This window comes from Lates calcarifer, linkage group LG16_LG22 (assembly GCF_001640805.2).
Source record: "Lates calcarifer isolate ASB-BC8 linkage group LG16_LG22, TLL_Latcal_v3, whole genome shotgun sequence".
NCBI lineage: Eukaryota > Metazoa > Chordata > Actinopteri > Centropomidae > Lates > Lates calcarifer.
The window spans coordinates 3,191,043-3,218,770 of NC_066848.1; the positions used below are offsets into that span (position 1 = coordinate 3,191,043).

Here is a 27,728-nt window from a genome sequence, read left to right on the forward strand (position 1 = left end):
GAGGGGATGTGACAGACTTTTTTAAAAGCTCATTTGGACTTCAGTTTATTTTGTTTTCTTATCAGGACACTGGTCATGTCTGAAAGCATTGTGAGGAAGGTGCAGCCCTTCACCATTGGGACCAGACTGTCAGTCCCTGCTGTGCCAAAATGCCAGGATTTTACACAGAGTTACCTGCAGAGCCCGAGTCTGGACAACTGCACATTACAGCACAACCTGAACTCGCTCTACCTCAGCCGATCCCAGGTCTGTGCACATGGCCCCTGTCTGGTCTCACCCATCGTCAAGCAGGTAGCTCCCATGAAACACAACCAAGAGCACATGGCAGCAGAGGACCACCTGAACCAGAACGTTGCCTCTCCCTCTGCTGTCTCCAGATCCATCAAGAAGATCACAATCTCTGGGAAAGAAAGATCAGAGAACAAGATAACGGTGGGACCGGCACAGCTTTCTATCGCAGGGTCCACATCTGAAAACAACAATAACAACAACAACGTCACAAGCACATCAGATCCACATCTGCCCAGGATTGTAGGAGTGAGCTGTGAGAATAAGCCCAATTCTCAATTCAAGGTACAGTAAACACTTATGTATTAATGAAGCAAATAATAAAAATCACATACAGCTGTGATCTGTTTTAATATGGCAGCATAATCAAAAGACATTTTCTGGAATAAAAAAATGTGACAGACACAAAATTAGAGTTTTCTAAGATGTGTATAAAATGTCACATAAACTAGGTTCATAAATAAGTCATTTACTTTTAACTGTTTTAACAAAAATGCTCAAAAAGTATTTACAAGCAATGAACTTAACCTCAAACTCAGCATGGAAGGTAGACATTTTGTACATTTTGTCAACATACAGTTTGACTACAGAGTTCAATTATTTTTGAGGTATTAGTTATCATAATATATCATCATAAAATATCGTTTGAAACATGTAAAATCTTATAGTAATTATCTAAAGTCGATCGACATATTTGTTTTAATGAGTAAAATGTAACATTTATTGTAATTAGGACATTTTTCACAAGCACATGCACTTCTAAACCCTTTCTAAAATGCAAATAGCAGCTTACTGTTCATTTCTTTTCATTTACGACTCATTTTTAACGCTACCAGCTGCATTTCTTTCACCTTTGTGTTTTAGGTTTTACTCAGAAAAGACAGTGGCAGCGATGAATTTCAGCCCACACACGGACAAACGAGGCTGAAACTGAACGGAGATAAATCTGTTCAACAGGTAAGCTAACCGCTGGATTAAACAACAGCTCATATTCATCTTAAATTCATTTTCTGATAGTGGGTGTTTTGTTGTTGACAATGATGCTGTTTTCCCCTAACGTAACTCAGAGTGTAGAGAAACAGTTGTTTTGTTGTGAGGCAGTGGGGTCTCTATAGCCAGCTGTGGAGTTGATGAATCTCTTGGAGTTTAGGAAGTGAAGTCATGTTGTGTGTCCGCCAAACTCAGTTTATTATATTATACATTTGGAGCAAAGTTACACAGAGGTGGAAAACGAGTGGTGGGAGCAACGTGTCTTTGAACGCTTCACAAATAGCCTGTTGTTTCCTCTTGTTCGGCTGTAATTTATTAAAGCAACGGTGTACAGAAGAAAAACAGTATATGTATATGGTAGGATATTGTTTAAAGTCAGTGGGCTGTTGGATTTGGCCTGCTACTTGTTGAAGTCATCAGTGTGTGTTGAGGATGAAGTGCTGTGTTAGAGCAGACCCCGCAGAGGCAGGGCTCACTGGAAAACATGAGGTCAGGGAAGATGTTAACAAAAGAAAAGGCTTGCTGAAGTCAAGTCCTTATGGAGGCTGGTTATAATAACACACTGACACAGCAACGGCCTCATTTCCCCTTTTAGGACAAAAAACTACAGCAGTCATTCACGTCATCTCTTCTTCTGTAACCACAACAATACCTTGCTTTTCCTCTGCTCATATGTTATTCATGCAAATGGCAAAAAAGCCCATAATTACACAACTGAAGGTGGTGGTGCCTTTTACCCATACAGGGATGGACAAGTGAACGTGATCTGCCAAAGTCCTTTAAAGGTGATATGTTTACATGTAAGGCTGACAGACATCCAAGGATCTGTCCGTTCCTGCTTCCTTCATGTGCCCAGATGTTTCCTGATTGGAGAGCAGCAGGAATGCTTGTTGTGCCAGTCGCGTTCATTTCATCTCACGTAGCGCTGACAGTAGGTTTTTGTTAAAAGGGACCTTGGGGCCAGTCTGACACATGTTGGTAATATCTCTGGATGTGGGGGGAAAAAAGGTTTAATTAACATGAATGGACACTTAAATATCCTCTTATTGTGCGGTGGAGAGCTGTACCTCCTTCTTATAGGTTTCATCAGAGGCAAGAATCATCTGGTGTTCAGGTTTTATCTAATTAAAAAGGCTAATGTTGAGGTCAAATTGCCATCACACTTTCAACACTTTGTTGTTTGTGTTGTGTGCTCATACAGATCTCAGTACCTGAATCGCAGAGGAAAGAAAGTCATCTACACAGACAGAACGAAGCATCGGCAGCTGTTACATCCCAGAGTGACTGCTTCACTCAGCGCAACTCACTCTTCAACAAGGAAGTACTGCAGGTAAAATATGACATGCATACTAAACACACACATGCTGCATATGTTTAAATCATGAAAAGCTACTGCTGAACTGTTTCTGTCTTCCCTCACATAATTGGAAACTAATCAACTTTTTGAGGGGGCGAGCTTTTTCCACTTCGCTTTTCCAGAATATGCATATTTTGCAGATGGACATGTTTTAAATCATTTTAAAATTAAACTTATCAGAATCTGTCATTTCCTCTGATGTAAAAAAAAAAGAAAAGCTAAATGAAAAGAAGCTGGAGTGGGTTTATCTCAGAAATAACAAGTTAGATGAAATCAGAATGGAAGTTGCCTGTTGCATGACCCTGCGAGGAGAACAAAATATGTACTGGTTCTTATTTTGTCCTGAGAACTGTATGAGCTGTGTTCGGCTGAGGGAAGAGAGGGAGGGGAAACCGCCACAAGTGAAGCAATTATTTAGGGATGAGATCATTGTTTGGCTCCATCTCTTCACGCCTATGGCCCAGAGAGACTCAGCCAAGCAGCACAACTGGTTGTGTTATCTCATCACTGCGTCCACCCCGGCAATACAAGGACATTTTTCAGCGAGTTCGGCGGAGGGACATTTTGTCCAACAGTTGGCTTTGTCATCAGACCTCTGTTGAGCAACTGTCCAAGTGATAGTCCCGTTTACTTCCAGTTATGAGAAATTAATTTTGGATGTGTCTGCTGAAGGAAACATATGATGTATGTATGTGTTGAAAACAGCTCTGTAGCATGTCGTTAATGTTAACAAGCTTAGCAGCCCCTTTGCTCTTAGCTTGGACCTTGCGTTTCTATTGCTTTTAAAGGGAACAGCCTTTTGTATTTCAACTTTATTTGAGAATTTAAATAGCGGTGAGGTTTTGGTATCAGGGGATCTGCTTGTTTTACAGGGATTTGGTTACTTAAGTCAAGTCAGATTTTATTTATAAAACCCAAAATCACAAATCGCAAATTTGCCTCAAGGGGCTTAACAATCTGTACAGCATTACGACACCTTCTGACCCTAGACCCGTAAATCGGACAGGGAAAAAAGAAACTGCCATTTGCTAATGAAAGTGTGTTATTACAGTGTTACATTGCGGTGGAAGTGGAAGTGAGCTTTCCGGGGAGAGACTTTTAAAGGCCCCTGATTTTTCAAGCTAGGGGAGCAAAGCAGGTCACCACATGGAGAAGCTTCATTCAAAGCCATCTGTCTCTGAGGCTGCTCTGCAAAACATCTCGCCTTTCAACATCTCATTTCCATGATACAGAAAGTAGAGAAACTCCCACTCCCACAGTGTCCTCAGGACATTTTAGAAAGTGTGAAGATGTGCACACTTTGTCCTCGTTTTTCACTTAAAATGCTCAAATCTCTAAAAAACAGTCTGAAAAAGAGTGGGTTCTTTTTACTTTCACCAAACATGGAATTACATTTTTTAGTCGTGTTTTCCCATGTGGCCGCAGATTGTTCCTAAAAAATCAGAATCCATGTCACAGTCTGAACTGCATTCATTAGCTGTCGACACTTTGTGGCTAGACTAAGGCCCAACTGTACATTTTCGATAAACAGACCATTGTTGTGGAGAGTGCACAGGAAGAAACAAGGGAATCATAGACTTCCTGTATGAGGTCATTATAATGCCATGGGAGCCAGTGTGAGGAGATAGGGGCAGGCCTGTTTTGTCAAGCTCTTTTCCTTCTGTTCAATCCAGAAATACCTCCGCTGCCCCGGGGGCCTTGTAAAGTTAATGACCTGCCTCTTGGAGGAGAATTGACATCACATTTTAATTTCAAACAAAGACTTGTTTAGGGGACGTGTCATGTGCGCTCCTGATGCTTTATTGATTCAGAAGAGGGGTTGCTGCAGAGTCTATTATTCACACTAAATTCCTGGGGAAATAATGCTTTGATGTAATGGTGTAATGACTTATTTGTGAGCCTAATTGTTATTTGACATTCTGCAGAGTACATAAAAACAACACTGTGAACAATAAAGTTCTGCTGATTTTATCTACCGTACGACTCATTGGGGATCACTTTGAGAAGTGGAAGGACCTGAGTTAATTTATTTCTCCATTCGATTATTGTAACTCAGGTGGGTCGTGGACTCCCCTCACTGTGTTCTTTGCAGAAAACAAACATTTACTTTCCAATACTTTCTGATTTTGGCCACTTAGATTGCAGTTCTCACTCCATACAAATGTTGCCAGAGAATTTAGCTCTGCAAGACAAAGCCTTATGCAATGAAGTCCAGGCACTTGCCAAGAGAAACTTCTGCTCTGCATAATATGACACTGGAGAACAAAGGGCTGTTCTTGATGCGTCTGAGGCTACGTATTACTCTAAGTCAGGGAAGAAAATGTGGCCTGTTCTGCTCTCCTGATCAACAGATATAAGACTATGTTTACAACTATGACTACCACTTTGTTGAGTGCAGTGTCACACAACAGAGCTCACACTACCAATAGGCTGTAGATGAGTCTTGGGGGTGAAAAGCTCTAGATATGATGCATCATTTGACTTTTTACAGCAGAATAAAACATTAAGGATTTTATGAATTAAATAAAACAGAAATATAAATGTGCTGCTGAATCAGGACTATAAACAGACCTCTGTGGTCGACTATGCTGCGCACAGTGTAAGGCGTATCTTAAACATTTCGGTCTGTGTGTATTTGTGATGTAGGCAGAGGCGTGGATCAAAGGCAAGCTGCAGGATCTGAAGGATGGCTGTAATATTCAGCACTGCCCCCTGCAGGACTGGGAGGAAGCCTCACAGACGCTTCAGAGAGACCTCAAAGACTTTGAGAACACACTAATTCAACTCAACCAGGTAACAAAATGACTCAACACGAGGCTGAAACCTTACTAAAATATTACCATGTTACCAGAGCAGGTATGCCAGAGCCAAAAGAATATGATTATTTTAACTTTTTAGCAGGTAATGGGGATCTGAATGGAGCCATTAATCACTGTCTTTGGTGCTAAAAGAGTCTGTCAGCTCACATAACACATAACATAATGACGCTGTAGGCATTTCCAGACCAGAGCGAAAAGCAGACCCTCAGTGTTCCAGACGGTTCTGTCAAGTCAGTTTATACTTTCTCCCTCAGGAGAAATGTTTGGAAATGGTACATTGCTGATAATTAACCTCCTCTGACACTCAGACAGCCCAGGAAGGGCAGAAGCAGAACCAGGAGATTTTTCAAGGGTATGTCCAAGACATGAATGGCAGTTTTCCAACAGTCGAGAAGCAACGACTCTGACAAAGTTGAGACTTCAAATGTACTCAGCCACTGTTGTATGTTAGTCTGGCTGCTCCCATGACTTTATGTTTCTTTCTGTTTCAAAAGATGGGCGAGCAGTTGATCTGCAAGCTGAACCCTACGTCTGATCTGGTGAAGAAGCAGCTCAGCCAGCTCAGGGACCAGTGGCAGACCCTCAAACAGATGGCTGCAAATCAGACGAGGGCCCTCGGTGGAGCCAAGAACCTGCAGGAGTTCAACAAAAAAGTGGACAGGCTGGAGGCATGGATTAAAGAGAAGGTAAAAAAAACATTCCTCTCATTTTCTAGAGTAATATTAAGTGTAAGAAGATTTAACTGCAGATTGATGGCTATTTTTTACCCTTTTGCTATCCCTTTTTGAAGCCAGTTCTGTTGAACTATTGCCCAAAACCGTGACATATTTTAATAATGGTGGTTGTTTGTTTTTCAGCAATTTGCTCTCATTTTCAAATTTAACACTAATGTGAAACAGGATGAAATGTGAAGTGAGTGCTTCAGATCATTCAGTTATTTTTATACACCTTCATTTAAATTTCACAGATAGTTCACTCCTGAGTCGGAGTGAACAGTTGTAATCAACAGTTGCCAAGATAATTGGCACAAGAAACAGCACGGGAAGTTAGCTCAGTGTCCTGAAGACATCTCTTGTTTGTGTATATTCACCGGTGTAAAACATCTGCCTGTCGTTATCAAAAGGCAATCATCTAGTGCGTTTTAAGCCTGTGTTTATCCCTCTGTTCATGTCCATGTCTGGCACAGTGGGACTGGTGATTGATAATGGACCTGTGGGAACATAATGGAGGATGTTGCTTATCAAGTCCATAAAGCATCCATCCCTAGGGGAGACTGTATTCTCCATTTAGTTCCATTCTTTCTTCTGTGCATTATTATCAAGTTCAAAGTTTCTCTCCTAATGCTGTCGGCTATATCTGTTTAGCATCCTCCTTGGTAGCAGGGCTAATGTGGTTTAATCCTGGTGCCTCGGAAAAGAAATAATGGTTGGGTTCCTAATAAATGGGGGATATAAACACTGACTTGTACGTGTGCCAGCAGGAAGAGGAGCAGTCTCTGGTGAATGTCCTGGGGGAAAATGTTGACAAAATGCAGCTGACCAGGAGGATTTTAGATCTGAAACAGGTGAGCGTCGCAAAAGAACTATTAATAATTAACAGAAAAACATTATGCATGCTAAACAACATTCCTTAGGTAAACTCATACACATTCCCATATGTTAATGGTTTATATTTCAATTTTGTAGAGGTCTCCAGGTCATTTATCTATGGCAGACTGTAATTTGTCTCCCAGGGTGTATGGTAAAGACAGCTGAGGTCATAGTTGGATTGTGTTCCCTTGTTTCCCTGCAGGATGAGCAGCTATACAGAAACCTCCACGAGGAGATCAACCACTTGGCCCTAAAATTGGAGAAGCAAGGGAAGACAGATGGAAAAAACATCTCCAGCAGGAGGAAACACATCAATAAAATGTACACGTTGTCCCTTAAGTTGAACTGCCATGCTGCGTGAAGCATCTAATTGAAGACTGAGCTTACTTTTACTGCCTTCTGCTGTCTGTGTAGGTGGCTGAAGGTCCAGTCTCATCTGAAAAACTACCATGAAAATCTTCAGCTGGCACTGGAGGTGTCCTCGTTCTACCAGCAGGCTGATAATACTTTGTTTGCTATCAACAACATGGTAAAATTCCCTGGCAGCTTAATTGTTTCTTTTCCACTTAAAGCTGAGATTCCCATCTTACTCACAAATACTGTCACGTATCTTTTCTTTCAGAGGAAAAGCCTATCTGCATCCATAGAGGTGGACAGCTTTGGAGATAGAGAAATCCGTGACATTGCCAGTCAGATCATGGTAGGAAACATCTTTTCACCTCAAGCAGCATCACTTGGTCAGATCCTGAAGCCTTCTCTAACTAACCTACAGGCCTGTGTGTGGTAGATGCTAGATGTGAGTGTGTCCCAGCTGTCTAATCTCCATCCTGCCCTGGCCGCTGGCGTCACACAGAAGCAGAGTGAGGTGAAGGACTGCTGGGCACTTCTTCAGAAGGTTTTCAGGTAGGACAGCAGGCCAAGGATACCACCGACAACTTTGGTGGCCTTGTGAATATATGCGCCATTTCACCCAGTAATTGGTCCTCCACAGGTTTCCACTGAGCTGGAACTGTATTTTGCTGTTATTACTCTTCTGGTACCCGACATTAAAAGTCTGCACTGGCAAAACCTAGAAGAAGTTTTCCAAACGCAAATGAGCTTTCTCTCTCTCCTCCTCTCTCTCTCTTGATTAGGCGTGTTTAATTTGGGTTTGAATCATTGAATGATTATAAGCAAAGTGAAGGACCGGTCTGTCTGGCTGTCTGGAGACTGCCTGCCACGTGGAGCATCACTCACCACACACTTTTTGGTTTATAATTTTCAGTTTTCTGCTCTGCTTTGGAATTTGACAATGTGTTTGATTACTGTACTGGGTGACTAATGTCTTGGCTTTTACTGACTTAAGCTGGCAACATGGTTTGTTCTCCTCTCTATTAAAATCCTGCCGTCACCTTAAATAGTCTGTGAAATCTAAGACAAAACATGTTTACAAGAATATTTTGGAATTTTTACAGCATTTGTAATGCAGATTTATTGTTACTTTAATAGCCTACAGTAAGAATTCAGACTTTTGCATCATTATACTATCAGAAGCAACATCAGCTTTAATGAGCTCAGTCACATTTAAATGCTATGGTAAACTGAGAACCAGACTACAAGAAATGCCACACTGAATTACTGACACTGGTCACAGCCCTATAGCATGCGCAGTAAAACATGTGGCACTCCGAAATAATATCCAAAATTTAAAGGGCCATCTTCTATGAATGCATCAGTAAATTTCAAGGCAATCTTCCCACTGGATATTTGACGTAAAAGTGGGAACTTTGAGGTGGTGGTGAAGCAAGGATCAGAGGGTTATGAAATGTTATGATTTTGTTTTATTAAAATCATTATGATCCATCTTCTGGGGACCATGAATATTCATGCTAAATTTCATACGAGTCTCGCCAGTAGTTTTCACGTTATCCTGTATTGCATCAAAGCATTGGACATTGCAATCCTTATACTCTACCTGGGCAAAGAAAACTGAGCATTTTCCATGTTTATAATAATAATCAAGTCCACAGTTCTGACATCCATCTCCAGCAGCTCCTGCTTTCCAAATATTTCTCAGGCTGAGAGCTTCTCATATCAGCGGGCTATCTTTAGTATCCAAATATTACATAATCTCATCTGTCTTATCAGCTGTGTTTCATAGCTATTTAAACCAAATAACACAAACACTGGTAGAAAATTTCAGAGCCATAATTGGAGTTCATCATGGTCCTCTGAAGCCCTGCTGTCAGCACCACAGTAACCTCCTGCTCTGCTCGCCCTGCAGGAGTGACAGGACCACACTCTGTCCCTCTGGCTCCACTTTCACCAGGGAAGATGCTGACCCCCTGACACCGGCGCGAGAACCCCAGTGCAACGTGGGAACGGAGACACAAAGGATCATGGGAAAGGAGGTGAAGGAGGAACAGAATCGTCTGAAAGGCTGCGTGGTAAGTAGCTTCAGTATTTCACTCTATTACTGGAGAAACCACACTGTGGCTGTTGACTGGGAGAGAACAACGGCATCAGTGCTGGCAAAAGATGAGCTCAGCCTCTTCCAGTGCTACGACATCTGTGGCTGCAGAAAGTGACGCACTTTGTCCATTGGTTTGGAAAATGCCGGATTTACAATTTAAGCAGGTTTTTCCTAAATAACAGTGTTTCTGGAGTCTGTCAGATGTGCTGTAGAGCAGTGGTTTCAATTCTTGGCGCCCAACAAACAGCTGGTTTTCCATCCTACCAGCTAGTTAGTTGCACATCATCTGATGTCCCTGCTGTGAGGAAGCCATTGATAAGATGGTTACGATCAATACCAGTCTGGTGCTATATAGAATAGAATGTATTTGCTCTGCATCTCCAGACAAGAACCTCAGTCTGCAAATGTCATGAATATTGCCCTGTAGGAGTCACAGGAAGAGCTTTTAGAGGTGTTATTTACCCTGGCACAAAAATTCCATAAGTTTCCATGAAAAATGTCAAGCCGTGACTGTACAACATGGTTGAACGGTGGGCCAGAGCAAATAGGCTTTTCCTGTCGACCCAAAATTTCACTTTATGGTAGAATAATATCTTGGCTTTCAACCGGTCTAACAAAAGTACACAGTCATTGCATTAATTCTATATTAATAGATGGTCTGTAGGTTAATCCAGGGTGAGCGGTCTATCTGCAGAGCATGTGGATTTCTCAGACTCGACATTCCTCATCTTGGATGCCTACCAGCATTTTATTGAACACGTGGGTGCTCTTATAGTACTCCCACTGCCCATAAACCTATGAGGAAATACTATTTGCGTCTTTTAGAAGAAGACGGATTCAGAAACTTAAGTGTGTGGTATGTTAAAAACCAGTAATTATGTGTATATTTAGTCTTTTAAGTTAGCACATTAAACCTCCTCACAGTCCATGAGTGAATGCACAGTGGCTATTTGTGTTCAGCCCAGACGTATCCCACAATGCAATGCTCCTCTCCTCTTGTTGACCCTGAGTTCTTGCGAAGTCCCTGCTGAGCCTCTGGCCTCGTTTTGCCCAGTGAGAAAGTGCCCAGATCCTTGAGGAGAGAAAACTTCACTCTTTCCATTCTCCCTGTTTTTGTGGTTCATTTTATTTCCCTGCTCATGTTTGTAGGCTCGTACTCGCCACCTGTGACAGGAGCCCATCAGGCCGGCAAGCCAGGCTCAGAGTTGTTTCTCTCAACAGGCGCTGAGCTTGTTGGCTTGGCTGTCCTGAGTCCTTTCACTGCAGTTAGTAATCTTTATTGCCCCGGGAGCTGGGAGTTACCTGGGTGCACTGTCTGTGGGAGCCCCACTCGTTACTCTTTATGGGAGGATTAATGAGATACTCCAAACAAAACGCGGGAGCCCAAAGGCCAAACTCAGAGCCAGGCACAACCACCAGTTGGACAGTAAAAGTAATTTGTCACATACCTTCGCAGCGCTTTAACTTCAGCTCCTGGGTGTGCTGAATTGATTACAGTATTTTTAAGGTCTGTGGGTTAGTGGGGACTCGTGCTCGTATGCAGCACTTTCAGTGCATCTGCGGACACACGCACAGTTGATTAAAGGTAACTGCAAAGGTTTTAGTGTTTGTATGTGTATGAGTACATGCATTATAATCTAAAGGTCCATGTCTGTGTTAGCAGTGGCATGGCCTCTTGTTTCGGGAGGTAAACATGGCTATCGTCTGTTTCTCAAGCTAATTGTAGCCAGATGCTAGGGCTGCAGACCAGATGGGCTTGGTGCTAAGTGATAGTTCTTGGCTGACATCACTTCATAGCACACTGCAGAAAGACACAGAGGGGAAGAGGAGATCAGTCGAAAACAGATAAGAATCAACAGTACCAGATAAAAAGTATGGTGAAATACGAGTGGACGAGGCCAAAAACACAGAATACCACTGAATATGACAAAGAAAATCAATAAACGGTTATTTTCTGCTGAGGCTGACATAACTCTTTTTTATATGGCAGAGTGTGATGTTGAGTGCTCCACAGGAGTTGTTTACAGTCGAAGCCGCTGTGAAGGATGAACGACAGAAGCAACTATCTGAGGAGGAGACGTCAGTGATGGCTATCAAGCCTGTCAAATGAATCACACTAGGATGTTAGTTTTGCAGCTTTAACACATAAATGGGCTGATAATGTGCCTCTCTGAAACTCAGACTTGCCTATAAAATGACTGGCATGTTAGTAAATGATGTTAGACCCCTTCAATTTACTGCATCTCACGCATAATTTTGGAGGCGACACTTTTCTGTCTGACTCACTGCTTCTATAAGCCCAGTCAGAAAATAACGTGGTTAAATTAAAGCTACTCCATAAAACACTGTTATTAATGGTTGCTTTGTGCTTTTTGGCTGTTATGTAAATTCAGCATTTCAGATTTTTTTTTATTTGAAAGCATTGACAGATGCATATTTGCCTTTATATGTCATATTTATGCCAGCCAGATTTGGTAAGTAAAGCAGAAAAACACTTTATTTTCCTCGGTTGTAAAGTATTTGACAGTTATAAACACATTCTTGCACTGGTTCTGTTGGACCCTGTTGCAATACAGTGTTTTAGACAGCCCCTTGCAATGGACTACAGTTGGTAAAAAGACCAACTGTCAGGATATCCCACTCTGTAATAGTTCAGATACACGTAGCTCTCAGTGGAAACCCTGCTGCAGAGTCCTTTGGCCAACCTTTAAAATACTCAGATGGTTGTAAAAGAGGCTTAGTGGCTGTTGACGTCTTTAATATATTTCTGCACATAGACAAGGTCTGTAGCTCTAACATTGACCTTTCTAAAAACTCCACTGCATAGTTCTAGGTGGACGGCCATGGAAATCAGTATCTAAGGCTGAAAAAACACTGCTGCTATTTAATGAGAATAGGGGATAGGGGATTTAAAAAAGAGTTATGTTTCCAACTGCAATGGGTCTTTGGTGCTTTTTAGTCATCAGAGTGGTATAGCACATGTTGGCAACCTTGTTAGGCTTAATGCATTCATTCATAAAGCAATTATAATTTATTTAAACTTTTGCTGCCATCTGTAGTATTTTATTACAAACTTTGATGCTGTCAAACAGAAATAGCCGCTTGTATCTTTAGCCTAGTCTGGGTTATTTCACTGAGAATAGCCAGCCTTTGTAAGAAAGTATGCTTTGGGACGTTTACAGGAGAGACTTTACTCTACTGTGGGCAGCTGTCCATGTTGTCCAGCTTCTAGCCACATTGTAACATTCACATTAGCAGTGAGCCACAGCAACGCCTCATTGTCTAGTGACTGGTTACAGCATAAAACCCTCCATCTGAGACATTTATGCATCCAGTCAACATTTATTCAGTGGATGGCTGACAGCAAAAGCAAAACATTACTCACATGTCATGTTGCTGATCTTTTAGATTTTCCTACAGAGACATTTACTCTTTTGTCCACAGAGTACTGTTGAATGTGGGAGTGGTAGGAGAACACCGAGCAGCCAAAGCCAGGAACAGCAATCAGTGAACCACACCTCTTCGCCCATGGGAGACAGCCCTGCCTGTGCGCATGATGTCATCGTCAGACATCAATTGAAGGGGGAAAGGTGACATTTCAGCCTGGCTTCTCCCCCTCTTTCTCTCTCTGCGACTTACATAATGAGAGGTCTTTATGTAAGTCATAATTGGAGTCACATGTCTGTGTTTTCTTTGCAGCAGGAAGCCCAGAGCAGAGCCCAAAGTTGCCACTGCCTCGCAAGGCCACCCACAGCTTCACGTACAGCTTCAGAAGTTCACCGTGTCTGCTGACAAGGTGACTGACCCCTGCCAGGCACACCTGCACTTCCCTTTACACCAGAAATCAGCTTTCCAGACTGTGTGTGTACTCCACAGAATATATGCTGACACAGAAATGGTTCATCTTCTGTTAAATCCTCTGACCTCAACCTCAGAATCCATTACTATGAATTATCAAGTCAGCACTGCAGTTGTACTCATCAGTTATTACACCCTTCCCTTGTAACCAGCCACAGACATTATGTCACATTTTAAAAAGAGACTAAGTTGTCTTGTGTCCAAGTGTGACTTGTGTGCTACTGTTCTCTCATTTCCAGTAATTATCTTGATTTTTTAAAGGTCAGGATGGGCATCATGTCCTGGATCCCAGTCGCTGTGGCTCCTGGCAGCTAAATGCCATCTTTGTTGTTCTGCAGTCAGATATTCCTCACCAACTGTTCCTCTCTCAAACCTTTTCTCTGTTTGTCTCTCCTCTCCATGTCAGACTCTATCCTGGCTGAAAGACAACGTGTCCATGGCCACACAGGTTTGTTCAGTAGCCAGCTTCGAAGGGCTGGAGGCAGCCAGGAGATGTCAACACTCTCTGGAACAAGAAATCCTCACCAATAGAGCCAGGATAGAGGTGGTCAAAAGGGTACGTTGAGGCATACCATCACATTCTTAAAACATAAGCGCTGGATGAATGCCTTGAATAAAAATACTCCCCATATTTTACAAACTGGGCACCCTGACAGGTCTGGTTTGTGTATTAATCAAATAACGAGCTGACATTTCATCTGAGACAGCTTTAGTTACCCAGAGCTGCAGATTATGTCTGTATTTTGCAACATAAATCCCAGTCCGAAGTCATCACATGCTCTCATCAGTTTAACGCCCTTTTCTCAGGAGGGCCGCGGGCTGGTCCGTGCACAGCACCCAGGCAGCACCAAGATCGAGGAGTTCCTCGGCCAGCTGGAAGTCCTGTGGGAAGAGCTGCGGAGGAGGCACCAGAGGAACGCCATGTTTCTGCAGGTCTCAGAGGAGCTTGGTTTTAGGGTAAGGTTCATAAAATATTTCACAATAAGCAGTCATCTGTAGTCATACTGAGGCAATTACCCACCTCTGAAGTTATAAGGAAATTTGTGGTTTTGACGGACGATTCTGGATCAGTTCTTCCATTGTGAGACGCTTTACACTGGCTCAGAGCCTGCGCTGTATGCATACACTCATGGTTAGAGGCTCATTTACTTTTATCTTTATGACCTTAATTGGCAGAGTCTGTAAGGTATATCCTCAACAATTTATGAAGGCTAATCCAAGGGATATAAATTGTGCTTCCATATAATTCAATTAGGAGATGGAAAGAGGCTGCAAATCCACCCAGATTGATGACTTAGTTGGAAAGCGTAAATCTTTTAGTACAAACGATCTAGGTCAGAGCATGGTCTACTTCCATTAAATATACCTCTTATTGTCCTCTTGGTACAGTGCATCACTCGTTGTTTTTGCTGTGCACTCAATCACTTGCAGATCACAGCAGCAAAACCTCTACATTTATTAACCTTTCTGCTTCTTTACTGTATAGGTCGTAAAAGTGCTCCAGGCCCTGGGCAGTCTGGAGGCCTGGCTGGAGTCCGTGGAGCTTTCCATGAAGGAATCTGCGTTAGCAGGTGACCCTGAAACAATGAGCATGGCTGAAAGGGAGAGCTGTCTGCTGGAGAAAGAGGTGGCAGCACGCAGCCTGGAGCTCAGTGCTCTGAGGCAAGAGGTGGACCGCCTCCACGGCCACAGTCACCCACACACACGATGCCTGCCAGCACGCATGGAGGAGGTGGAAAGAAAGTGAGTTTTTCAGAGCAGGAGAGGGAAAGGTCAGGGGTAGCCCCCTGATGTCTACCATCATGGAAGACTCATGTTATGGATGAGTCTTCAGACTCTGGTCGTTTTGCTCGTCACTGTGGTCAGGAAATAAAGTAAGAATTCTGTCAGTGTTTCCAAGAGGTCACAGGTTTGGGCTTGCCATGTCTGTAATCCAACATGGAAGAGTTTATTCATAAAAGCCCCTGTTCTTATTTAAGACAAACAATTTCACCCCATAAACCACAAAAATATATATCATAAGCTGCTTTTTTCTCTAACCTGGCAAAAAATATTCTCCATGCGCTCATTCACTGCAAGGCTCAAGTTTATTCATTTGTGAATCATGCAGCACTTAGTGAGGTCTACCCCACAGTCCTGACATGCACTTCACCCACAGCTTGTCAGAGTGTGTCAGAGTCACCCATTCCATGTTTGCAAGATGACGCCTCTCTTTGGTTGGGCCTTGAAAGGCAGGTTGTTGCCATGGTCTCTCAGTAAAACCCTCTGATGTTGGCTTTTTTTTACTGGACATACCGGTGTCCATAAACACAAGTTCAGACTCTGTAAAGAACACAGATCTAACCAAAGAAAATAAAGAAACGGAAAGGGCTCAGTTTGAGTGTTTCCAGGGTGGGGGTGTTACATGGGGCAGGGATGGGACCTTGTGCAGTCTGAGGGACCATTGATGCAGGTAGAGGCTCTTACTAAGCAGCTGTAAAACAGTTGGGATGATGTCATTATTTAACGCTACATACAAGCAACTTAAGGCTCATTTATTCTGGAAAAAATACCCTTTCAGATGACTCCCTTTACCATCTCAAATATAAACTCTGCACGGACAGAGCACCTTCATGCCCTGAAGTACAGGATATGTTTATGTGACACATGATATATGATTACATAAACAGTGCTCCAGCATGGTGACTTGTGGTCTCTGTAATGTGGTTCTGCTGAAGGATGTAGGATTGTATATGCGGATGTGGATTACAGTCAAGGTGTAGCTGGTCATTAAAACATGCCTGCTTGTGTGTGTGTGTTTCCTCAGGTACCATCGTGTCCAGAGTGCCCTGACCCAGCAGAGCTCAGAGCTGCAGGACACACGGATGCTGACTGAGTTCCTGGAGCGCGTGGAGCTGGAGGAGAGCCAGGACGGTTGCCAGTTTAGCCTGGGCCAGGTGAGAAACATCTCATCAGAGGTGGTACTCAAAGTGGCAGGTTGGCCAAAGTTAAAACGGAAAAAAACTTTACTTTCCACTACCCTCTACTGAAGATATAGTCCAAATGAAAACTGTCAGCAGTGTGTGGTCTGTGGATTATTCACAGTAATGGGGACTCAGATAGGACAGTTAGATATGAGACAGATACAAATATAAACCTGAGCAAATAAAACCAAACGTATGTGCCTGACTTAAAACCACTATGGTTAAAATGTGTTTTTTATATTTGGATTAACAGACATAACAATAGCACCTCTCTCTCTGTGTACCTGGCAGCCTCTCCACAGTGAGATTTCCTCAGCTCCTACTCTGCTGGGACTCCAAAGCAGCAGCAGTGGTGAGCCCCTGATAGAAAGCATGGGGGACCCTGTGGAGGAGCTACGAGAGGCTGTAGAGATGCTGAATGACACTGTTAGGGAAAGAGGGCGATCTCAGAGCCACGACCAGGCCATCCAGGAGCTGCTGAGCAAGGTAAGGGGAGGGGAGTCAATTTAGACGGCGTGTGCATGTGGGAACTCTAGTTCTAGTTCATTAGAACTAATGGTTGCGGCAGTGTTTGTTAAGTTATAATGATCTTAGATGATGCTGAATGGTTTTTAAATCCCTCCACTTTTGTTACAAACAGCTGCACAAACCAATAGAGCCACATCTGGTTTCCTTTTGTCTGTGGCTGTGTACTTTAATAGGCCCCAAACGAGCCACCACTCCCCTTCACATGAGTACTTTTGCGTTAATTCGATTTATTTTTGGTAAAGCAGCAGTACACATGTCAAAACAGCACATACACACATGCTGGGAGGCGACTTCATGACACCATTTTTAACACTAATTTGCAATGTGGCTCTCATCGGAAAACAAATAATATACAGCAAAGTATAATGACTTAATGGCATCCTACGAGTACTCATGATGACTCTGTGCCCCGCCAGCATGCCAGCCTGGCAGTGCGTGTGGAGGAGTGCTTATGCTACAGCAAAGAGCTCAGCCTGGACATCCTAGAGAGGGAGACAGACATGGCCGTCCAGTGTGAGCCAGACCGCTGCGGCCTAGAGGCTCTGCAGGAGAAGCAGGACCACCTGGAGGTGAGAGGATGATGCCGACACATGTTGCAATTACTGTGTAAACATTTAAAATGATTCACTGGTGCTAATACGATCCAGTATTCCATTCCATTGACTCCGGATTATGGACTTTTTGCTCTGTGTAATGAAAAAGGGGAAGCCCCCCTCTCTTTCTCGCTCTTGCCTCCAACACATTGTTCCACAGTGTGTTTCCTGTTGTGCCAGATTTTCTCACATCTAAAAAAGGGCCAGCCCACCCCGCTTTGTGCTGTGTTTAATTTATTATATAAACTGCACCATGCAATCACACACATACACACATAGAGTGTGCAAAAGTTTATTATTCACACAGGATATTTATTTATGCTCGTGTGAGTCACTGTTCTGTTAGCTCTCAAAGTGTGTGTGCGTGTTTGTGAGTAAATGCGGTGGGGTGTGTACGTGCGTCCGAGGGTCACAGGGTTGGAGATGTGAGGTTGGGGATGGTAAAGTTCTGTGTGAGTCATTTTTGGGCAGTGTTATGTTTATCACACACACACACACAGCTGTCTGGACTTGATACCATTGAAGAGCAGAAATGACCTAATCTCCTAAACTGAAATAACTGTGCCGTCAGCAGACAGGCATTCACAACTCAGTGTTCTTGAGGCTTACTGTAGCTGAGAAACGTTATGAAGCGTTACTCCCAGAGAACCCTCAACGCTATTAATTACTGCCTCGTCAAAAGGAGAAAAAAGTGGTCAAGATTGCAAGCTTGCTATAGCGTGGCAGCCCATATGTAGACCATATGGTCTCTAGCTGAATAATATGCATAAAGCTATGGGGATGAGGTCATAGGCATACAGAGATACAATTGGTACAGGCTGTCTGAGTGATGCCGGGTTTGATGGGAGATGATAGATCTTTACTTTGATTCTCCACAGATTGACTATGAGGTCATCAGGGAGGAGGTAAAGGAGATGGAGGACCTGGCCTCTCGGTTGGAGGAGCTGTGCCCAGAGAGAGTGCACGCTCTCGGGGCAAAGATCCAGGCCACGCTGCAGGCCTGGACCGAACTTGGAAAGAGTGTGACGGAGAACAAATCACGTCTGCACGAGTTTGTGCAGCTACAGGACTTCTTCAGGAGCTACCTCGCCATGATGTAAGCAGGGTGTGGGGATGCTTTGACCCCTTTCTCGGGCCAGACATTCTTTCGTAATTCTCTTTGTGAGAACATCTGCCCATTACAATATCTTTTCAAGGAAAGAACAGGATGTTCTCCTTGTCAGCACAGGTCCCTGGTGAAATGTATAATTTAAGATGTGCTGAAGAGGTCAGTGCGAGTTTCCTGGGCCGAGTGTGACAACACGATGAATATCTGTCCTATCAGAGAAAGTCTGGTCATTCTCATGTTTTGTGAATGTATGGTTTTTATCACAGCTCTGTTCCTTGTCTCCTCACTGCCTCTTACCCCACCCCCGCTCCTCTGGGCAGCTCATGGACAGAAGACACCAGATCATGCATTTTCTCAGATACCGCCTTGCATCTTGGGAAAGATGGGCAGAGGCCACTGGCTGCAGAGCTGGACATGCAGATAGAGCTAAAGTTTGAGGAGTTTGATGAGCTGGCGGCCACGGGGAGGAACCTTTTGGCCAAAGACCACCACCTCACACAGATGGTGAGCAGGGTTACACACTGACTCACTCTGATACTTGAATGTATTGTTTGAGTCATTTTCCTGCTTTTACAAACCCTGAGTAATGTCTTGCAGGTAAGAGAGCGCATAGAGGAACTGAGGAGTATGCTTGGCTGGATCCTGGTGCACTGGAGGGCTCAGAAACAACAGTGGCTTCACAAGAAGAGCAGACAGGAGCCTTCACAAGATAACATTTATTCTGAGGCCACAACGTGCTCCCCGTTAACAGAGGTAAATGAGCAGAAAGGTATTTATTGTAGGATGGACTTGGGTCATAGTATGAGAAAGAAAGAATCACTGTGCAGCTAGAACCAATCCCCATCACAAATCAGGATATCAACAAAAACATAAAACAACTAATAAAGCACTAAAGCCTAATAATCGTCACAATAAATCACAAAACCTCAAAAATTTAGGACTGAAATATTGACCAGCTGTGGATGAAGAGCTGGGGAAACAATGACAGTGCCACGCCTAACATATGTTTCCTGCTATTGGAATTGTGAATATTTGTTCATTTTCCTTTCCATGGGTCCCTAAACAGAGTTCAGCTCCTGAGTTAGAGGCCCACCAGTCTCATCGGTCCCCAGTCGTCTCCTCTGATGAAGACAAATTAAAGGCAGCAGGAGACAGCCAACCCTCATCCCCACTTCCCAGAGAAGCTGAGAAAGAGGAGGAGAAGCAGGTAGAGGACGGGTACGAGGTCATGAACAGTATCGGACCACGGGGCGGCGAGGCTTCCTCCGCAGAGTCCCCCAAACCCTCTATTGTGGTCCTCAAAGAGCCCAGCAGCCCCGCACTAGGGGGCACGGTCAACCTCATCCTTAGCTTTGGTAACACAGGGGACAGCCAGGTTCAGGTGCTTGACCCGCCTGAAAGGACAGAAGAGGTGGTGGAGGACACCTCTGAGCCTGTCCACAGGGTGAGAAACGCACTCATCACTTCACACTAACACTGAACATTATAGAAGTATTACTGGCTACACACACTTCTTCCCCAAAAGCTCTGAAACAAATGATTCATTCATTCTCTGTAATGACATGCATGGGATCTCCCTCCTAGACTGTCTGCTGCTCATTCCTCCCTCTCCTTTGGCCTTCATATCTTCCTTTTTCCCTATTTTCTCCCTCAGCCCACTGTGCCTCAATCTTCTGCCTGTAAAAACTTTTGGAGGCGCTGCCAGGGGCTTTTGGAAAATACTTTGGGTAGTTTAAAGCGAAAGAGAAAGATTTATCGGCAGAGTGCAAATGAGGTAAATTGCGCGGAGTGAATTGGATTTGCATGCTGCGTCTCGAAGTGTGCCGGGGATGCATGCTGTGTGTAGTTGTTTTTTGGGGGCAGCATGTTCTACTAACCCGTGTTTCAAGGTAGAGCCAGTCTACAGCTACCCCATGTTATTGCCCTGTCTGTTAGCCATCATATTTGCACTCCAAAGACACTGTGGCGGGATAATTTACATTTAATGTGAGAAAAGTGAGAAAAGACAACAAACCATTTTACGGTCAGAACTCAGTATTTCCCACTTAACTCCACTCATAAATGCAAATCCAAAACCAAATAAAGTCTGTTTGTAATGACGTACATTCGGTCATGAGATTTAATGGGATGGGAAAGAAGAGGTGCTACTTTTACAGTCCATTTGTTCAAATATAAACATAATGAATGATATGCAGTGATACATCTGCTCTCCAGTAAGAGATCAAAAATCCGTCCTGTTTTCAGAGAGAAATATAACATGCATAAAGGAATTTATACCAAATATATAGTGTCAGGCCAAACCAAAAATCTATTTCAGTTACAGTAAAACTGAGTGTTGAATTGATTCATTTTCTGCAAATGAAAATACTGTATTTTACAGCATTTTATTTAAAAATAGACTGTGAATATTCTTAGCAGTATTGACATTTAAAAAGGTCATGTAACCCGCCTGACGCTCCAGTCCAGAGACAAGAGGAATTATCTACGTAAGCACTGAAGAGAAATGTGTATATTTTGGATTAATGTAGAGTGAATGTGGATCCATCTTTGTAATAATCTGTCAGCAGTCGTCTCACCCTTTCAGCTTGTCTTGTGTAAACTCAGATGAATGGTTAAATTCCCAACAGAAAATCCAACAGTGAATCAGTATGTTTACAATCCAACTTTCCTCCGGCATTAAAACTTTTCTTTGGACCCCAACTTGTTAAATGAGCCAGGAAAACACTGATGACAGAGAGAGAATGAGGGTGACGAGTAAGAAAAGCACACAGAGTCATCTCCCTGCTGTGAATGTTGACAGAAGCTCTCTCATCTTCTTCTGTCATTTCACCACAAGCCTGATGTAAGCCTGGTCTTGTTTGGCTCTCCGTGGCTGTGCCACAATTGTGCATAATAAGTGACCTCACTCTCACTTCCTGTGAAAGTTGTGCTCCAAAATGGCTCCCAGCAGGAGTGCACCAATACAGGCGCAGCCATTAGACAGGGAACTGGTGCTGAACTTTCAGGAACGGCCCCCAGACTGCACACCATGATTTATAGTCTGGGGCTTCCACAGAAACAAGAGATTAGTCACAGAGTTGAAAGGTCAAGCCATTACAGCTGGCTATGACGGCATGTGCAGCTACATGTGATTTTGATTAAGCCCTGCAAGTGTGCGATTGCAATCATGTCCATGTTCCTTTGTCCTTTCATCTAATTTTTTTGTCTTTCCTGTTTTTTTGTACATTTGCATCGCTGTATGAGGGTCATACACTCCTGAATCCATTGTTTTCTGGGATGTGTGGGGTGTAGAGAAACAGAGGCTGATGTTTGTCTCTGAAAAGTAGCTGATTGCCACAGTTGCTCTCATGTCATCATTCATCCGTAACACATAAAACAGCTCTTGTTCTCGCAGAGGGATGCAAAGCTCAGGCCTGCAGCACGCATGAGTCTCTCTGGGGTTAACCATTTACGATAACACATTGACAGCTTCAGTGAAATGACAGCTCATCAACACGCCTAATACCCTTTTCTCTCTTTTTATAGGTAAGTACCTACTTGCATGTCAAGGATAACAACTTGGCTGCGGCCCCTGTGTATGAGAGTATCACCCTGCCCCGCCAAAAGAGCCGCTCTGCAGCCTCAGCTTCCCCTACTTTCTCACCAAGCTCCTCCTCCTCACCACCTTCCTCTGCACCTGCGCCTCAGACGACCAATGTAACCTTCCACCCTCTGACGGGAAGCGGCAGCAGCTCCATCTTCAGCAGCCTCAAGAGAATGGGCAAGAAGAGAAAGAGAAAGAGAGACGCTCGCAGACACACTATTCAGAAAATCATGGGAGTGGAGGAGCAAACAGAAGGGATGCCTCATTACGCCTGCGAGACAGTCACATATGACACACACACATGGCCGCTGAAGGAGGACAGGAGGAAGAAGAGCTCACCAAAGGGCCCAGCCAGTGGGGATGGAGTGGAAGCTATAGCCTATATGAAGAATCCCTTGTTGAAGGACATTGATACAGAGTGTTCAGGAGAATACAGCATTACTCCATACGCTGTATCAGAGGGGCCAACCACTTTATCCTCCACAAGTCAGGTGAGAAGCCACTGCAGATTCCTCTCTTTGGGCTCTGTGCTGAGCTTCGACCTACCCAAGGACATGACGCTCATCCCCAGCATTCAGGACATCATTACAATCGCTCCCCCTGAGTCCAAGAAAGCAGCAGGGACTGATCCGGACCCCCACTCCCAGAGACACTCAGCCCTGAGCTCTTTCAAACAGACTCGACCCACTCCTGCCGTCACACACAGTTCATCAGACATCAGCTTTTCTGACACACAGACTGCAGCAGTTGTAGAGAAAGCTCTGTCTGACGTGGACAAGAGTTCCCAACCACCACCTCCTCTTTCTCCAGGAGAAGATGAAGATCAGACTGTACCATGCAACGACCTATCCAGAACTCAGTTCAGTCTGCACGAGGAGGCAGAGCAGGAGTGGGACAAAATGTCATCAGATGTTAAAACTAGTACAGCTGACAGGGATGGGACCAGCCAGCTTCGACAGCCTCCTATTTATGTGAACCAAACCCAAAGTGCAGCTGCACATAAACACGAGTGCCCTAGTGTCCACACGCTCATTCGAGATCTAAATGGACACCAGTACCACAAATGTGCAAGACCCCAGAGTCTGCGTGAAGAAAGCCCTGGACTTCAATGCCTGAGCCAAGCTTCTCACATGGTAGTGAATCTAAAATCAACAGTGAGTGTGAGTGTTCGTCAGGACTCAGTAGACTCTGGAATCTCTACTTCCAGCAGTATCAAGGTTTGCACTGATGCACCGTGTCCAGATATCTCACAGCCAAAGGGAGTGGTGGGGAGGCTCATGTCCCTTGAGGTGGGAGGTATAGACTGCACTAAAACAAGAGAGAACAGTGTCACGTCCTCAGGTCCATCTCCAGACGCTGCAGAGCAAGAAACAGAGCCTGTCCACCTCGACCACCAGCAGTTTGAGGAGGAAGAAGAAGAACTGGAGGACATCTGGAATCAGACGACTAACTACAGACAGAGCATCTGCTCCGACATCATGTACCAGCCCAACCAGGAAGACTCTGTTCCCTCAGACCAATCCAGAGAGCCTCATTCTCGGTCTCCTTCACCCAAGACCCCGGCTGTGCTCTACAGGAACCTGGTTACAGCCTCTGCACCCAATCTCCTCGTGGCTGAGTTCAAACTGCCGTCCTACATTCAGAGCCTGCTGGGTTATGACAAGGAGCAGAGTCCCAAAGGTCACCTCCCTCCACTGGCTGTAGGTGACAGGAGGTCCTGGGCAGCGTTTCCTAACAGAGAACCAGCTGCTGCCAAGACCGCGGTGACAGTGAACGAGACGGCGTCTGATCCGGTGAAGCTGCCAGATGTAGGCGACAACCAGAGATACATATATCAGTACAGAGAGGATGAGGAGGAGGAAGAGGAGGTGGAGGAGGCAAAGGTGGGGGAGGAGGTGGATGAGAACACAGGTTGTTCAAAGGTGAGGTCAGCATTTGATAGACTGTGATGTCTACACCTGTGAGACTGTGCTGTTACACCTTTTCCCTTTAAAGCGTCAGTTCACCCAAATTACAGGGGCCCTTATTTTTTCACTCTTACTGGTACAGCCATGCAGACTATTTTAGTTTTATTTGCCCAGGTTTTGAGAAATGTATCTTGGATTTCTGCTTCCACCATAGTAGAGATGAATGGCACTACCAATGTGCCTTTCCAGAAGTTTCCAGTGCCTTTACAGGTATCTCATAGCAAAGGTAAATAAAACCAAAAATATCTCCATGTCTGGATACCACTAGACGTTAGTGAGAAAATATATTTTATGTAAATTGGGTGAAGTGACCCTTTAACACACTCCTCTCATTTACTGGAAGTCTTATTCATTAGTTATAAATCAAAATGTTTTCTCAATATTAAGAAGCATGCCAATAGTTATTTGTATATAATGAATATATTTAGCAAAACTTAAACTTTAGATGTTTTATCAGTAAAGACAACACAGCTGCATGGACAACTAATATTTTTGTCACCAGTTATGACTGTGGCATCTTGTCTTTCTGAACAGGACCAGTCAATGAGTCTTCTGTCTGTTCATATGGATTTGAATGGGGCCTGTCAGCAAAGAAAAGCTTCACAAAGCTGGGATGACATGGAGAAACAAGAGGAGCTGATGGCCACAGGAGGGCGCTGTTTCACCCTGGTGAGACTTGTAATGCAATCTGCGCAGCTCTTTGTGTATTAGGAATACAGCACAGCTTGTATGATTAACCACAGTGTTAATTCAAACAGGCTGGAAAGCCTGAGATGCAGTCAATGGAGGGGACTCTGGAGAGGAAGCACAAGCTGCAGCTGGGAGGAAAGAAAGTAAGGAAAGCTCCATTTAGTGTTAAAGCCAGAGGCACAGTCAGCAAATGTAAAACCCCACAGTCAGCAACACACACGCTTATCTTATTTTCACAGGCACCCTCCAGAGGCTGGAACTCCTACCATGCTGTCCTATATAGACACACCTTGTGCTTCTACCAGGATAGAAAGGACACACTGAGGGTAAGCAGCAAAAAAAAGTATAGCAAAGAGCCCAGGAGAACAAAAATGATAAATAATTGAAGTGGATAGTGTGAAGCCAGTGATGATCAGCCAGTGCTGTGTTGCAGAGTTCTGCATGTGGCCTGCCGCTGAACCTTATGGGAGCTGAATGTTCACCTGCACCTGAGTACACCAAAAAACCCAACTGCTTTGGACTACGGTAAGACCGGAATGACCTCTAAATTACAGTGGTGTTTCATAGATTACACAGATTTAAAGGCAGTGATAGATGTTCAGACGGCTGTGTGTTTGACCCTCAGGCTCCGGGATGGGTCTGAATATCTGCTCAATGCCCCCTCACGCTTTATGATGAAGAAATGGATGATGAAAATACAAGCGAACACAGGTAAACATTATTATTTAAAAGCTCATTCATGCCAAAACTAAGTGTATGTTCCACTGGTGTGATAAACATGTTTTTTGTCTTAAAAGGTCACAGTGAGTCTGTGTCTTCAATATCAAGTGTCCCTGTTGATCAAGGCCTCCCCATTTCCTTGTAAGATATGGTGTTTAAACACCTGCTCTTCACAACCCTTCATTTCTACATCGAAATGCCTTTAATCCTGACAGTAACGGTTTATGAATAATCATTTCAGAAATCCCTCCCTCTGCTCCGGTTGTCATGGTCTGGTCAAATGCCACTGTCCCTCCCGACATGATGTCACCTCCACGTTCCCCAGGCGCAAACCACCGGGCGTCGCCCAAACCAAAGAGATTGTTGTCCTCACCAGAGAGTTCAGTCAAATGCCACAGAGTCACTTAAGGAGTTTGGATGAGCAGTCGACTGTCTCATCCTCACATGGAGGCTGCTGTGGTAAGGCCTTCTGCTGTGTGGACAAAAGCTATATTTACCTGGGGAGGGTTTACCGAACGTGCATCTGCTCCACATTCACACTTAGAGGACGGAATACAGGCACCACCCTCCATTGTTGGCTACTGAATATCCCCACTGGGCCACTCATGGTTAGATGCACTCCTCTCTGCTAGTTATTGATCGAACAGGATTTGTATTCATTCAGGATTTGTAATGATTTTATCAGCCAAGCTTCTTTACCCTTGGGGTGGAGCTTGAAAAGGAATTCAGGATTTAATTTAGCACTGCAGTGTTTCAGACCGCTGTGATAAGTGCTCTGGCTATCAAAGAAAACAGTGAATGGCTGTTGCAGGTGTTGTATTTACCACTAGGGGGAGCCAAGGCATTGTCTTAACACATAAAACAACTGGTATCACAGGACTGCACAGAAACAGCTCAGTAAATGTTTTACTTTCTGTTGCTCAGTTATTTAATTTTTTGTCCTTCTCTAGATGATGATGATGAAGGTAGGGTAAAGCAGACAGTGACTCACAGATTGTCTGGAGCATCCAGTGACAACTCCCCTCACTCCCCTGTCTTCAGTGGTCAGGACTGGCTCAGTAACAAGCGTCGCTCCCATTCCTTCACATCAGGTCAGTTTACAGTTATTAACCTAAATGTTCTGTAATGTGCCTATAAACAGCCACTCTTGTCTTCTAATGTTCTGTACACCTTGTTTCCTCTCAGCAGCTTACCAGAAGATCAAGCCCGTGTCACAAGCCCCTGGAGGCCTGGAAAGAGGCTCCAACTACTGTGTTACTCTGGTGGTTGGAGACAAGTCATCAGACAGCACGTCCATAAGCAGAAGCTCTGAGCCTCCACTGCTGGCTGCGGCCGGATGGCAGCAGGACACCCATCAGGAATCTGCTCTGAGGAGCTACGCCAGCCTGCCGCGACCTCGCAACAAATCCGTCTTTAAAAAGTTCTTTGGGAAAAGGGACCTCTGAGTTTTTTTAAGTGATGATTTTACAAATAGTTTCTAATGTGCAGTGCACATATACAAAGAAAACACTACTACTGACTATATTTATGATTGGAAGAGCTACCACAGTTTTATTTTTGATGTGTTTTATATAAATCACTTGTGGGTTGAAAAGCCTTTTTACGAGTATTTATATCACTCTTCTTTACTTTTCTTGTTCAGTTGAAAGGAACAATTCTGTGTGAGTGTGCACTGTGTAGTTGTAGATTAGTTCACTGAAAAACACGTTTTCCTGTCAGTCTTATTTTGTATTTCTTTTGCATTTTTTTGGATTGTGGTGTTACAGTCTGTGTGTACAGTAAACCTTCCTGCTCAGTGGACAATCAGTTTATAAAACAGCTTTAGAGAATGACCCCAGTGATATCACCATGACTAAGTTACATCCAAGTATTAACAGTATACTGAACTCCCAACACGTAGCGTACCAGATCATGACAGCTCCCCTCCTTCACATGTACGTGTGGCGCACCAAAACGTTTTCTTCTTACTTATACAAAAAGCAGCAGTTTGATACTGCTCCATCATTTGATATTAACACTTTTTAAGTACTTATTGTAGCAAAGACTATTCATAATAAAACATTAAAACCAATGATTTACTGTGAATCCATGAAGATACTGATTTTTCTTAGTGTGTTATTCAAGCTTTGTTGTCATCGCTGGAGGCTTTGAAGAGAAAAGGGATTAGATGAATAGAGATTAAAGGCCAGGCCAGGCTGAGAACATCTTCACATCATTAGACTT

The 27,728-nt window shown here is 43.9% G+C and overlaps 1 protein-coding gene across 6 annotated transcripts; it reads left to right on the forward strand.

The window, feature by feature from the left end:
- Positions 1 to 62: 62 nt before the first annotated feature.
- LOC108885782 (spectrin beta chain, non-erythrocytic 5) lies at positions 63 to 27,576 on the forward strand. Of its 6 annotated transcripts, none has more exons than XM_018680236.2 (34): positions 63 to 573; positions 1,153 to 1,245; positions 2,480 to 2,608; positions 5,282 to 5,428; positions 5,949 to 6,140; positions 6,932 to 7,018; positions 7,246 to 7,364; positions 7,458 to 7,572; positions 7,666 to 7,743; positions 7,831 to 7,946; positions 9,307 to 9,469; positions 12,940 to 13,085; positions 13,195 to 13,291; positions 13,760 to 13,909; positions 14,161 to 14,310; positions 14,840 to 15,096; positions 16,160 to 16,289; positions 16,608 to 16,802; positions 17,261 to 17,413; positions 18,316 to 18,533; positions 18,866 to 19,049; positions 19,143 to 19,298; positions 19,612 to 19,989; positions 20,200 to 20,319; positions 22,071 to 24,050; positions 24,630 to 24,764; positions 24,854 to 24,928; positions 25,025 to 25,111; positions 25,219 to 25,310; positions 25,411 to 25,496; positions 25,583 to 25,646; positions 25,747 to 25,964; positions 26,456 to 26,596; positions 26,691 to 27,576. In XM_018680236.2, the coding sequence occupies exons 1-34, from the start codon at positions 76 to 78 to the stop codon at positions 26,948 to 26,950; spliced, it is 7,209 nt and encodes a 2,402-aa protein (XP_018535752.1). In that variant the 5' UTR covers positions 63 to 75; the 3' UTR covers positions 26,951 to 27,576. The 6 variants fall into 6 exon arrangements, with proteins under 6 accessions (XP_018535752.1, XP_018535756.1, XP_018535754.1 ...); XM_018680240.2 differs by having other exon boundaries at positions 26,694 to 27,576; XM_018680238.2 differs by having other exon boundaries at positions 13,198 to 13,291.
- Positions 27,577 to 27,728: the final 152 nt, after the last annotated feature.

Coding starts and splice junctions, on each gene's coding strand:
- LOC108885782 (XM_018680236.2), top strand. CDS start 76: ATGTCTGAAAGCATTGTGAGGAAGGTGCAGCCCTTCACCATTGGGACC. Junction 5,429..5,948: donor CACTAATTCAACTCAACCAG/GTAACAAAATGA, acceptor CTGTTTCAAAAG/ATGGGCGAGCAGTTGATCTG. Junction 9,470..12,939: donor ATCGTCTGAAAGGCTGCGTG/GTAAGTAGCTTC, acceptor TTTTGTCCACAG/AGTACTGTTGAATGTGGGAG.